The sequence below is a fragment of the Equus przewalskii genome, chromosome 7, assembly GCF_037783145.1.
Source record: "Equus przewalskii isolate Varuska chromosome 7, EquPr2, whole genome shotgun sequence".
NCBI lineage: Eukaryota > Metazoa > Chordata > Mammalia > Perissodactyla > Equidae > Equus > Equus przewalskii.
The window spans coordinates 14,570,682-14,582,408 of NC_091837.1; the positions used below are offsets into that span (position 1 = coordinate 14,570,682).

At 50.2% G+C, this 11,727-nt stretch overlaps 1 protein-coding gene across 2 annotated transcripts; it reads left to right on the top strand.

Moving 5' to 3' along the window:
* Positions 1–2,062: 2,062 nt before the first annotated feature.
* C7H12orf43 (chromosome 7 C12orf43 homolog) lies at positions 2,063–11,611 on the top strand. 2 transcript variants are annotated; one of them, XM_070627079.1, is made up of 6 exons: positions 2,063–2,258; positions 6,610–6,652; positions 6,833–6,931; positions 9,390–9,463; positions 10,043–10,133; positions 10,629–11,611. In XM_070627079.1, exons 1-6 carry the CDS (start codon positions 2,117–2,119, stop codon positions 10,981–10,983), a joined length of 804 nt encoding a protein of 267 aa, XP_070483180.1. In that variant the 5' UTR covers positions 2,063–2,116; the 3' UTR covers positions 10,984–11,611. The 2 variants fall into 2 exon arrangements, with proteins under 2 accessions (XP_070483180.1, XP_070483181.1); XM_070627080.1 differs by having other exon boundaries at positions 2,077–2,258; positions 10,632–11,611.
* Positions 11,612–11,727: the final 116 nt, after the last annotated feature.

Here is an 11,727-nt window from a genome sequence, read left to right on the forward strand (position 1 = left end):
GGGTGGTCTTCATGTCTTTCCACAGATGCTAATGCTATCCTTGTGGCTGTTGCTTAATCATTTGAGCCCCTCTCAACTCTGGGAAGTGAGGACTGTAGGGAAACTGAGATGAAGATAGGCAAAGTGTGGGAGAGCGAGAATGACGCAGTGTAAAAACATCCCCTCAACTCCTGAAACACACACACAAACAGTACCTAATGGTCCAAGGACTTTAGGAAAATGACAGCATCTTTAATTATCAAAGAACATCATATTACCAGGTTTACTCCAACTAACCAATAAAAAGTTTCCTTTTTCCCCTCCCCTCTTGCCCTGCTTTCTGATGGACTACTTACCATAGAATATAAAATGCACTTCATAATTGGTTCTCAACAGCCTCTGGACAATTTATCAATAGTAACCAATTTCCCACCTCTTCTTGCCTTCAGGGGCAGAAAGAGTGCCTCCTTTCCACAGGAGAGACAGGACAGTCCACCCTACATCTTTTATCCTTTATAATGCTGGATACAGCCAAGTTGTAGGTGGTGGGCAAATTCTTGTTTAGAAAAAGGAATAAGTTGATGTGGATCAAGGCTGCCCCAGGGAAAGAAGCCCAAGGTGTCCTGGCTGACATGCCGATCTATATGACCCAATACATATCTAAAGTTATACGACGACACAATAACCAGACCCCACCTGCACTGATACCATTTAATGACTTTTTACATCATCTTTCCATTGTCTTGTAAAGAAATAACTCACATACCTATGCCTTATAAACTTAGCTTTAACCCTCAACACATTGCAGCTCTTTACTGCCCATGGGTCCTGTCCCCATGCTACTCCATGCTATTTTCTGAATAAAAGAGCACTACCGCCAGACCTTGAGAGTCCAAGAAATCTTTCCTTCAACTCCTCGACTCACCGAGCCCGCATCAAAGTCACCCTCCACTCTTTCATAATAAAAAAGACCAAGGTCAGAGAGTTTATTTTAATAAAATTTTGACACACTCAGCTTCAAAGATAAAACATGAAGCATTCCAAAAACAAAAGTAATTTTGTTCATCCTTCATGTGAAGCATCTTTTTTTGTTTGTTTGTTTGAGGAAGATTAGCCCTGAGCTAACTGCTGCCAATCCTCCTCTTTTTTCTGAGGAAGACTGGCCCTGAGCTAACATAAATGCCCATCTTCCTCTTCTTGATATGTGGGACGCCTATCACATGTGCCAAGCGGTGCCATGTCCGCACCCGGGATCCAGGTCTGTGACCCCCGGGCCGCCGAAGCGGAACGTGTGCACTTAACCGCTGCGCCACTGGGCCGGCCCTCCTGTGGAGAATCTTAGCCGCAGAGATTCTAATGTGTTGGCCTTGGGTGGTCCTAGGAGTCAGTATTTAAAAGTTCCCCAAACGTTTCCAATGTGCAGGCAGAGAGAAGTCCTGAGCTATAAAAATGCAGAATGTGTCCCATACCAAACCGGGCATCAGAATCTCCTAGGATAGTGCCTCTCAAATTTCAATGAGCACGCGAATCACCTGGAGATCTTGTTTAAATGCAGGTTCTGATTCAGTCAGTGTGGACCACAGCCGAGACTCTGCATTTCTAACAAGCTCCCCAGTGTTGTCAGTGCCGCTGATTCACGGTTTTAACCCTGAGTAGTAGCAAGGCCCTAGGATATTGGAGGAAATACAGATTCCTGAGTCCCACCTCTCAGAGATTCCGATTCGGTTAGTTTTCAGTTAAGCCCAACAATCTGCATTTTAACAAGCTCCCTAAGGTGTTTCTGACACCCAGATGGATTTCAGAATTACTGGAATAAATAAACAATATTGAAACCACACTGGATCAAAATTTGGGAACCAATCCTGGTTCTCTCATTAACCCCTTGTGTGATCTTAGGCAATTCCTTCCCCTCTGCAGATTTCATTTTCCTCATCAAGAAAAGGATGGAGAAATTCATCGCTGATGCTTTTCTAGCTCTCACATTTGAGGAAACCCCCAGGACACCTCAGGGCCCATGGCGGCCTGAGTCCGAGAACTACAATCCCCACAAAGCCCTGCGCTCCCCCGCTCTCACGTGGGGTCGTGGAAGCGGGTCATTAGCGGAGGCGCTCCCCACAAGCCTTCGCGGTGGTTCAAGATGGCGGCGCCCAGTGGCGCCGTGAGCGATGTGGAGAGCAGCAGCAGTAGCGATGCAGAGGAGCTGGCACGGTGCCGCGAGGCGGCGATGCCGGCGTGGGGCTTGGAGCAGCGCCCGAGAGGGCCGGAGAAGCCAAGAGCCGGTAGGGCACTGTGTTGAGGAGTCTGGCCGAAGAGCGTGGGATCTTTCCCTGGGGCCTAAGAGAATGGGTGGTGAGGAGGGGGTCACCGGGACGCGACTTCTTACTCCGAAAGAAATCCAGGGACTGGGTGGGGTTCAGATTCAAAGCGCGAGCAAGTGCAGCAGGAAGGGTTCCATTATCCCAGTAAGGGAAACTGAAGCACCTGAATATTTCTTGACTCTGCTTCCTTCGGTCCATCCTCTGTCGCACACTGGGCAGCCCGTCACCTCTCCGAGACGTCTGCGACATGCGCCTTCCTGGATTCTCGCATCCAGCCTGTTGCCGCCTCCAACACATTTTCACACCCTGGGGCTGCCAGCGAGCTGTGTCCAACACGTAATTCTGACCGTCACTCCCTAGTGCCCTGGGAATAAATCCAAACCCTCTCATCATAGGGGTACGTAATGTTGCATAGAATCCAGAGGGTCTATGAATTTGGAATGGGAAAAATATTTCATATTTACTCCGGTTAATCTCTATTTGAAATTTAGCATCTCTTTCCATCATGCATGTGAGCAGCAAGGTACAGTAGCTTTGGCAATTCCTGTCACTTTGTCCTGTCAAAAGTGACGGATTTTCACATCCCTTTACAGTCTTTGCAGATCTATCAAAGTATTTTATTCACAACAAAATATTGGGAAAAAATTATTTACATTCATCTCTCCCTTAAAATCACAGTAAATTTTAGATCTGTCAGTATATCTTATTTAATGCATTAATAAGCATATATTGTTAATATCTCAAAGTTGGTTTTTTCTATTAATGATTACTGAATTTTGTATGATTAGTTTTCTTTGTAATCCTATATGTTGTATTTTATGCCTTTAAAACATGATTCTGAGAAGAGATCCAGGCTTTACTGGACTGCCAGAGCAGGCCGTGGCAAAGCAAAGTTAAAAACCCCTGTTTTTCTTTAGAAGGACTTAGAAGCCCTTTGGTAATCCATTCCCTGCTTGCCTCTCCCTTCCTGCCCTCCTACCACACCGCACTTTCCGTAGGTAGGCTCCAGCCCATACTATGCCATCTCATCTCTGGGCACCATCTCTGCAGTTTTCTCTTCAGGGTCTATATACAGATCTGCCTTTCCCTCTCCATCACTCTCTAGCAGTGAGAATTTGGGCAAGGTTCTTAAATCTCACTGTACCTAAATTTCCTCATCTGTAAAATGGGGATAATGGTAGTACCCACCCCGTAAAGTTGAGAAGTAGCTGAGACGATGCATCTACACTGCTTGGCACGTATTACAATCCCAATGAATGGCAGCAATTACGTGGCTGGTCTCTCTACATAGACTGCTTTCCCCCTCCTGCCTACTCTTCACTCTTCCTTTGATGCAGCTGAGACCCCACCTCTTCAGGAAGGCGGGGTTACATGCCTTGTCTGCGCCGCCATTGTACCTTGTGTGATTCCCTTCATAGAGAGTGCTTTCCTTTCTTCCTCCAGTTGCTTCCTTACTTGCCTTGTCTTTTCCCTTTTCATCCCTGCATCCCAGTACCTTGAGTCAACCCTGGCCCCTACTTGTTCCACAAATATTTATCGAGTAAGAGGTTCCATGATGTGAACTTCATGAAGGCTGTCATCTGGCCTGTCCCTTCACCGTGGTGTCCCCAGGGCCTAGCACAGTGCTCAGGAAGATAGTTCTTGAATGAATGAACTTGCCAGAAAGTCACCTCTCTGATGAATGCGGGGGCTGAGGCTGCAGCCAGACTCCCAGCGCAGTTGCTTCTGCCTTGGCAGAATGGATTCTTCTGTGGCAGTGGGAGAAGGACTTGATGTGAACTGCCAGCTCGGATGCTGGTCCTAGACAAGTCACATAGCTTCTGGGAGCCACAGTTTCCTCATCTGGAAAATGCCTGACTCCTAGGCTTGCTGTGAGTCTCAAATATGAACGAGTTTTGCCCAACCTATGAAGAGGTACACATGTGAGAAGTGGCACACACACCCCATTGTTTTGTGACATCATAAAGCCCCTGCTGATCAAAGTAGATGTAGCTGCTGATAATAAATGCTGTCATTTATTGAGTGACTACTGTGTGCCAGGCGAGATACTGGACATTTGATGTACATTCTTGGGCAATTCTAATAATAATGGCCACCAGGAGTTGAGCACTCAATGTGTGCCCTGCGTTCTAAATTCTTTGCATTTGTTTTCTAGAGTAATTTTCCCAGCAATACCACAAAGAAGGAATTTTTAGCCCCATTTTACAGATGAGAAAGCTGATGCTCATAAAGGTGAAGTAACTCGGCTAAGGTCATCCACCTTGTAAGTGGCAGAACTAGGCATAAATCTGGGTCTCTCTGACTCCAAGTCCATGCTGTTAACTGCTCTTAGCCACTCCCTGCTACAGACAAGTGCCTGTTGTAGGCAAAACTCCCACCCTTTGGTCCATGACTGTGGGCATGTAGGTCATTACTTTATTAATGTAACCCGTGATGCAGCTCCTGGATCCAGTGATAGGAACTGGTCACTCAGACCCTCAAACCACTTTAATTTTAGGGCAACATACACTTTGACTCCTTTATGCAACATTTATTTCACACCAAGGCACTATGCCAAGAGCTGGAGATAGAAAGACCAAAAGAGGCAGACCATGTTCTCCAGTAGCTTACAAATCCAGGGAGATGACATGCAAACCAAGTGCCCGAACAGTATAAAACTTCATTGTCCTCACTCTGAAAAGTTGATAATCCTATCCCCATTTTATGGGCTTGGGGAGCTAAAGTGACTGCCCAGGGTCACACAGCTTGTCATTGGAAGAGCCAGGGCTCAACTGAACTCTGTCTTCTGGGGCCTGGGGTCTAATACTGCTTCTGTTCCCTGACGGCACCTCCCATGCACTGCTCTGCAGTCATGATGGAGGAAATCCTCCTCTTCCTTGCTGTTGTGTGCTCAACAAGAGGGACCAGGTCTTTCAAGGCTGTCCATCCCGGGCCTCCATGTTACCCAACTCCAGGAGCATCGGGCACTTGGCCTTCTGTGTTGTGCTCCAGAGTACAGTGACACAGACCACAAAGTGAACTGTGTCCCCTGGAGTTGTTTCATGCACAGTGGCCCTGCATTGGGTCCAGAGTCACCAAGCATCCATTTTGTTCAATTGGCCCCTTAAATAGCCAGGCACATTTGGTCCCGTGACTCGAGTCAAAAACCTCAGAACCATCTTTCATTCATCTGTCACACCGTCAATCGGCAGAGTCCTGTTGACTCTGTCTTCAGAACGCACACACCCGGAGTCCTGTCACTTCTCACATGTCAGTGATCGCCACGGTCTCCCTGCTTCTGCCCTTGCCCCACTGCACTCCGTCTCCACACAGCAGCCAGAGAGTCTGTAAAATCCTAAGTCCACTTAAGGTCCCTCCTCCCCTCCCTCAAGGCCCAGGTCCTCACAGTGGCCCACCAGGCCCTTCGTGATCTGGCCCCCACAAGTCCCCCATTTCTGCTGCTCCCCCAGCTCACTGGGTCCAGCCGCACTGACCTCCTCACTGGTTCTAAAACACACCAGACAGGCTTCTGCCTCAGGGCCTTTGCAGATGCTCTTCCCTCTCCCAGGAAGACTCTTCGCCAGATATCCACTTGACCCACTCCCTCACCTCTCACATCTCTGTTCAGATGTCACCTGTCGGTGAAGCCCTCCCTGCCCAACCTTTATGAAATGACCCCCCACCCAGTGCTCCCCACCACCTTCCCCTGCTTTGCTTTTTCCCCTGCTTTGTTTTTCCCCTAAACTTACCATTATCTAATTTTATATTTTAAGTGTGTGTGTTATCATCTGTTTCCACCAACTAGAATGTAAGCTCCCTGAGGGGTGGGATCTTCGTCTAAATTGTTCAGCACCTAGAATACCACTGGCTAAGGTTAGACCTTGAGTGTGTGGTGGAGTGAGTGCCCGCCAGGCCAGGCATCCCCAGTGTCTTAGCTTGAAAATGTGATCAGCATAAGTGAGCCACCTTCTCTTCTCCAGCAGCACCTAGCACACAGCCAGTCGCAAGGTAGGGGCTCAAGAAATGCTGGGATCAAGTTACACTGGACTTGCCCATTTGTGGTGGTTAAGAGGGGGGCTCTGGAGCCACATGGCCTGGGTCTTCATCCCAACCCTGTCACTTATTAACTGTTTGACTCTGGCTAAGGTATCTTACATCTCCTCACTTCAGTTTCCTGTTCTGCAAAATGGAGATAATGGTGACCCTCTAATGGGGTTATTGGGAAGATTCAATGAGTTGTACATGTAAATTACTTAAAATCGCGCATGACACACAACAGATACTGTTATTGCCGTTCCCTCTATAAATGCTTCAATTCTCATTATTTCCACAGATGCGGCAAATAATCAGTTGCCAGCCACCCAGCCAAGCCTCAGGTATTGTGCACTTTGGGTTCAAGTTTCATCCATTCATTCAACAAATATTGATCCTCTGCTGTGTGCCAGATGCTAGGTCAGACCCCGGGACGTCAGAGTGAATGAGACACACGTAGTCCCTGCCCCACAGGGGCTGCGTCCAAGCCAGCAGGAAGTGAGGGCCTTTTGTGTGTGTTGTAGGCATAAGGTGGATGAGCACGACCAAGATGGCAACGAGCTTCAGACCACTCCCGAGTTCCGAGCCCACGTAGCCAAGAAGCTGGGAGCCCTACTGGACAGGTAACCAGAAGTGCTCCTTCTCTTCTCCGCACTCACGAATGCGAACAGTAATGGCCCACATTGGCTGGGGGCTCAGGATGCAGGACGACACCGTGGCAAGCACATGGCGTACGTCACCTCATTGCATTCACTCACCCTACCACGTAGGTCGGCTCCTTGTCCTTATTCTCCAGGTGAGGAAACAGGAAGAAGCATTTGCTTGAAGTCACGAGGAGTAAGGAGCAGGGCTGGGGCTCGAACCCAAGTGCGTTTGGCTCCAGAGGCCACGCTCCTAACCCGCTGTGCTATCCTGCTGCTATGAGAATGAGAGGGACCCCGAGAAGCAGGAGCTCATTCCCGCCACAAGGGGGCATGAGACAGGCGGGGTTACTGTTTCTTGGGAGCTTTCTGTGTGCCAGGCACTGTGCCAGTCGCCTTCTTGCATGTGGGGATGCAGTCTGTAAAGATCCAGGTCGGCATTGCGAAAGTCAGTGCCAGGGAGTACTAGTCCAAATGTAGCTCCAGCAAAAAGAGGTCCAACGGCAGAGAAGCTGGGAAACACTGCAGCCTACATACCTCCCCTGAGCCCTTGGAGATTTAGATTCATAATGGTATATTCAAGGCTCTGAGAAGGCCTGCAGTAAACAGACCTTGTGTAACTTTGGTTAGCCCCACATTTCCAAACTTACTTGGCCACAGTGCCTTTGTTTCATAGAAGACTGATAATGTAGCAGGGAACGCGCATTGGGATGCACTGGGCTAGCTCCATTCGTGATTGGCAGAGCCCTAGAAGGTTCTGAAAGGGAGAGAGGGGGTTCGGGCCATAGTCCTTCAATTTGAAGGAGACATCAAAGAGGACAAACAAGCCTTCCCAAAGTGCACCAGCTGCTCCTCTGAGACAGAATGCTGGACCAGACCTCAGCAGCCTGACCCACCGCAGCATTAGTGCCAGACCCCCAACCTGAGAGTGGAGGACGTGTTTGGGGAGGTCAGCTGGCATTTCAGCCTGTGGGAGCAGTTTTTCTTCGTGGCTGTTCAGCTCCAGGGTGAACGAGGCCGCCTGACGCTGCAGTGCTCCACGGTGGACATCTGCCCGGGAGGTTAACCACAGTCGGGTATTCCCTGCAATGTTTCTGTGTTTCTCTCTGAAGAGACTTAAGTGACACTCCAGCTGGTCCCTTGTGTTAGATCAGGGTTTCTCAGCCTTGGCGCTGTGGACATGTTGGACTGGATCGTTCTTGGTTGTGGGGGGCTGTCCGGTGCATTGTAGGATGGTTATCAGCATCCCTGGCCTCCACCCATTAGAAGCTTGGGACAGCATCGTCCCCTCCCTCTCCCCAGATTGCTTGCCTGCACAGGGCTGTGAGGGAAGCCTTGGCATATAGGAAGGCAGTGAGGAGAAAGCGCCCAGCGCATCACCAGGTCTGCTGCAAGGATGGTGTTGAGAGTGTTGTTCTCTGCAGGGTATGGTGACTTCTCCATCGGCGTTCACCGGAGTCACACTGCCTGGTCTCGGCAGTTCTCCTTGCTCTCTCTGCTTCTAGAGGGATGTGGTTTATTTTTATGTTAGAGGGCCTGTGAAGTTTGTTGCTTATCTTGATGACAGTAATCATCTTCATCCCCATCGTAGCGTGGGGCCAGCCTCTGTGTGAAGTGCTTCATATCCACTATCTCCTTTAATCCTTGTGACGACCCTCAGAGGCAGGGACTCTTGCCGTTCCCGTTGAGGCTCAGAGAGATGAAGTCACTTGCCAAAGAGGACACAGCTAGGAAGTGACAAAGCCAGCATTCAAAACCCAAGTCTCTGAAATTCTGAATAAAATAAATAAGGTCAATGGATTATATCTCTGTCAGTTTCCTGGTTGTGACATTGGACTATAGTTATGCATAGTGCTACCATAGGGAGAAACTGGGCAAAGGGTTTATGGGATCTCTCTCTATTATTTCTTGCAGCTGCCTATCAGTCTATAATTATCTCAATTTGTTTTTAATTTGAAAAAAAAGATTTGCCCTGCTCTAGAAATGATCTCTGAACAATCTCTGTAGACTGGTCATGTTGCCCTTTTCATGCTTGCTACCAGGAAGCTCAGAGAAAACTGTGTACCCTCTCTCTAGCAAGTGTATAGGACTTTCTGACCACACTTCTGGCTCTTTCTGTCACTCCTTCCCTTATTTTCTCTTTGTCCTATTTGAAATTGTATTCATTTTGTTGTACTGTGAATATCTTTAAAACTTCCTCAACACTTTTGGAATAAAGTGGGTTTAAACAAATGAAGCACTGCAGTTGGAGCTGGCAGGGGCCGTTCAGCATGTTATGGCTGTAGGCATTAGCATTCTCATCAGGCCAGTGTGCTGTCTGCTATTGCACTTAGGGTCACATGCCCATACCCCTCCACTTAAAAAAATAATTGTTTTAATTTTGTTGTAGTTGTTGTTACCCAAAATCTTATCGTAAATCAACCATCTCCTCTTCCCTTAGCTCCATTACCATCTCAGAAGTAGTGAAGGAGCCGAGGAAGGCTGAGGTACAGAGGGTCACCCCAGAGGATGACGGTGAGTGGTTGCACCATTAATATCAACTTCCGTTTTTTAAGTGCCTGCTGTGAGTCTGGGGCTGGGCAATGCAGTTTCGGTGTATTCTCTCCTTTCATCTGCACAGCCCCGCTCTGAGGCAGGCGTTATGGTGATGCCCCCATTCACAGGGGAACCGGAAGGGAAGCTGGGGCTCTGAGAAACAAAGTCCCCTGCCTGAAGTCGCTCCATCTGTGTGGCCCTCAGCGGGAGCTCCTTATACCACACTGCACAGCCTCTCCCCTCTGCTCTCTGGCCCACGCCCAAAACATTTGCCGCTTTGGAAGCTGCCTTATGCAGGAGGCTCAACTGCTGACTTCTAGAAGCCTCTGAGGGCTTGCTGACCTGGTGTGGCAGCCGCGTCTCTGCAGCAGCCCAGCCTCCGCCTCCAGCAGGCATCAGGCATGCCCCTCCTCATACAGGCGGCATCCTGGAGTTGGACCAGCGATGCCCGGGCCTTTGCCTCTGGACCTGGAGCTCCTTGAGGCAGAGGCAGGGCAGCCTCGGCTCCCAGGAGGAGGGCCGGCCCCAGCAGCGCTAACTCTGCCCTCTGCGTTTTAGGCTTCCGTCTTTTCTTCACCTCCATCCCCGGAGGCCCTGAGAAGAGAGCTGCTCCCCAGCCCCGCCGGAAGCGATCGCCTTCCAGCTCCAGGTGAGATCGCACACCCTCGCCTCAAGTTCCCTCCTTTCCGCCCGTTTTCTGTCTTGGCCAGTCCCAAGGCAGAGCCAAGCAGACTCCAGTCAGGCCCAGGCCAAGAAGGAGCCCCGTTAGGTAGCCAGGAAAATAGTGCACTCGTGGGAGGGGGTGAGGTTCTACTGGGAGTGGGCTGTGGACGTTTACTGCTTTTTGAGCACCCATCTTGTGCCGGACACATCACTCCTAGGACATCCCTGTGAGGCCTGGGCTTAGTTAAGATCTCCATTTTATAGATGAAGACACTGAGGGTCAGAGAGGTTAAGTCTCTTAATGAGGTCACACAGCTGGAAGAAGCCAGTATTGGAATGCATGTGAGCCTCGCTCCCAAGCCTGAGCTCTCTGACTGCCTCCCTCTGTGGTCTCTTTCTGGTGGCTTGGACTCAGGCAGCGAGAGGCGGCTTTGGGGCCCCGTCCTGACTCCCGCTGACCCAGGCTGTCCTCCCCTTACAGCAGCGAGGACAGCGACGAGGAGTGGCAACGGTGCCAGGAGGCAGCTGTGTCAGCCTCTGACATTCTCCAGGAGTCTGCCATCCACAGCCCTGTCAGAGTGGAGACGGAGGAAAAGAAGAAGAAAAGGAAGCTGAAAAAGAAAGCCAAGAAGGAGGCCACTGCCGCCTCGGCCACAGCCGCCACCACCACAAGCAAGGCCGCCGTCGGGAAGCGGGAAAAGGAGTCGGCCGAGCTCAATGGAGACCAGGCATCTCTTGGGACCAAAAAGAAGAAAAGGAAGAAAAAGGCAAAGAAAGCCAGCGAGGCTTCCCCATTCCCACCAGCAAAGAACGCAGCAGTCAGGCCTGCAAACTGACCCCAGCCCTGGGCATGGGGCCCGACTCACCTGAGGACGAGGGGCCCATGGGGACAGGGCGTTTCCAAGCCCCGCCTCCCTCTCCAAGTTCAAGGACTTGGCTGGCGAGTCCAGACCCTGCCCCTGATTGGGGCTTGCCCAGGGACTGGGGTGTCGAAGTGGTTGTGGGGTGAGAAGCCTAAGCAAGGCCTGCCTTTCTGTGCTCCCACTGGGACTGGAGCAGACCTGTGGTACCAGCACATTCCGCAGCCTCAGGAAGAAGGAGCCTTCAGTTACTCGAGACTGATGGCGGGTGGTAAAGCTTCCATCACCCCAGGACAGTCTGCGGTAAGCAAGTGAAGGGACCTTTCCCTTCCCCTCCGCCGCCTCAGCCTGGTGTGGGAGGCAGTCTTCAGGAAATGAGGGAAGGGGTCCCCAACATGCCAAGGCCCGGGAAGGGTTTTGTACTTCTCCCTCCAGGCCACATAGACTTGATAGAACATTGTCCGAAAAAGAAAGAGAGATTTTTTACCCCCTAGTTTTCCAGAATTTTCTTTCTCTGCATTTGTGAATATACCACAGGCAATCACGTCTCTGAGCCAACCAGGTTATCGAAAATAAATTGTCAAGGGACCCAAAATGTAACAAAGTGGTTTGGATGCTGCCTCCCGGTCAGTGCTGAATCTGGATGAGACATTCTACATAAGCATCGCATGGGTGGGGTCCTCCTGCACCCCAACTTCGGGACTTCAGGGAGGGTCACAG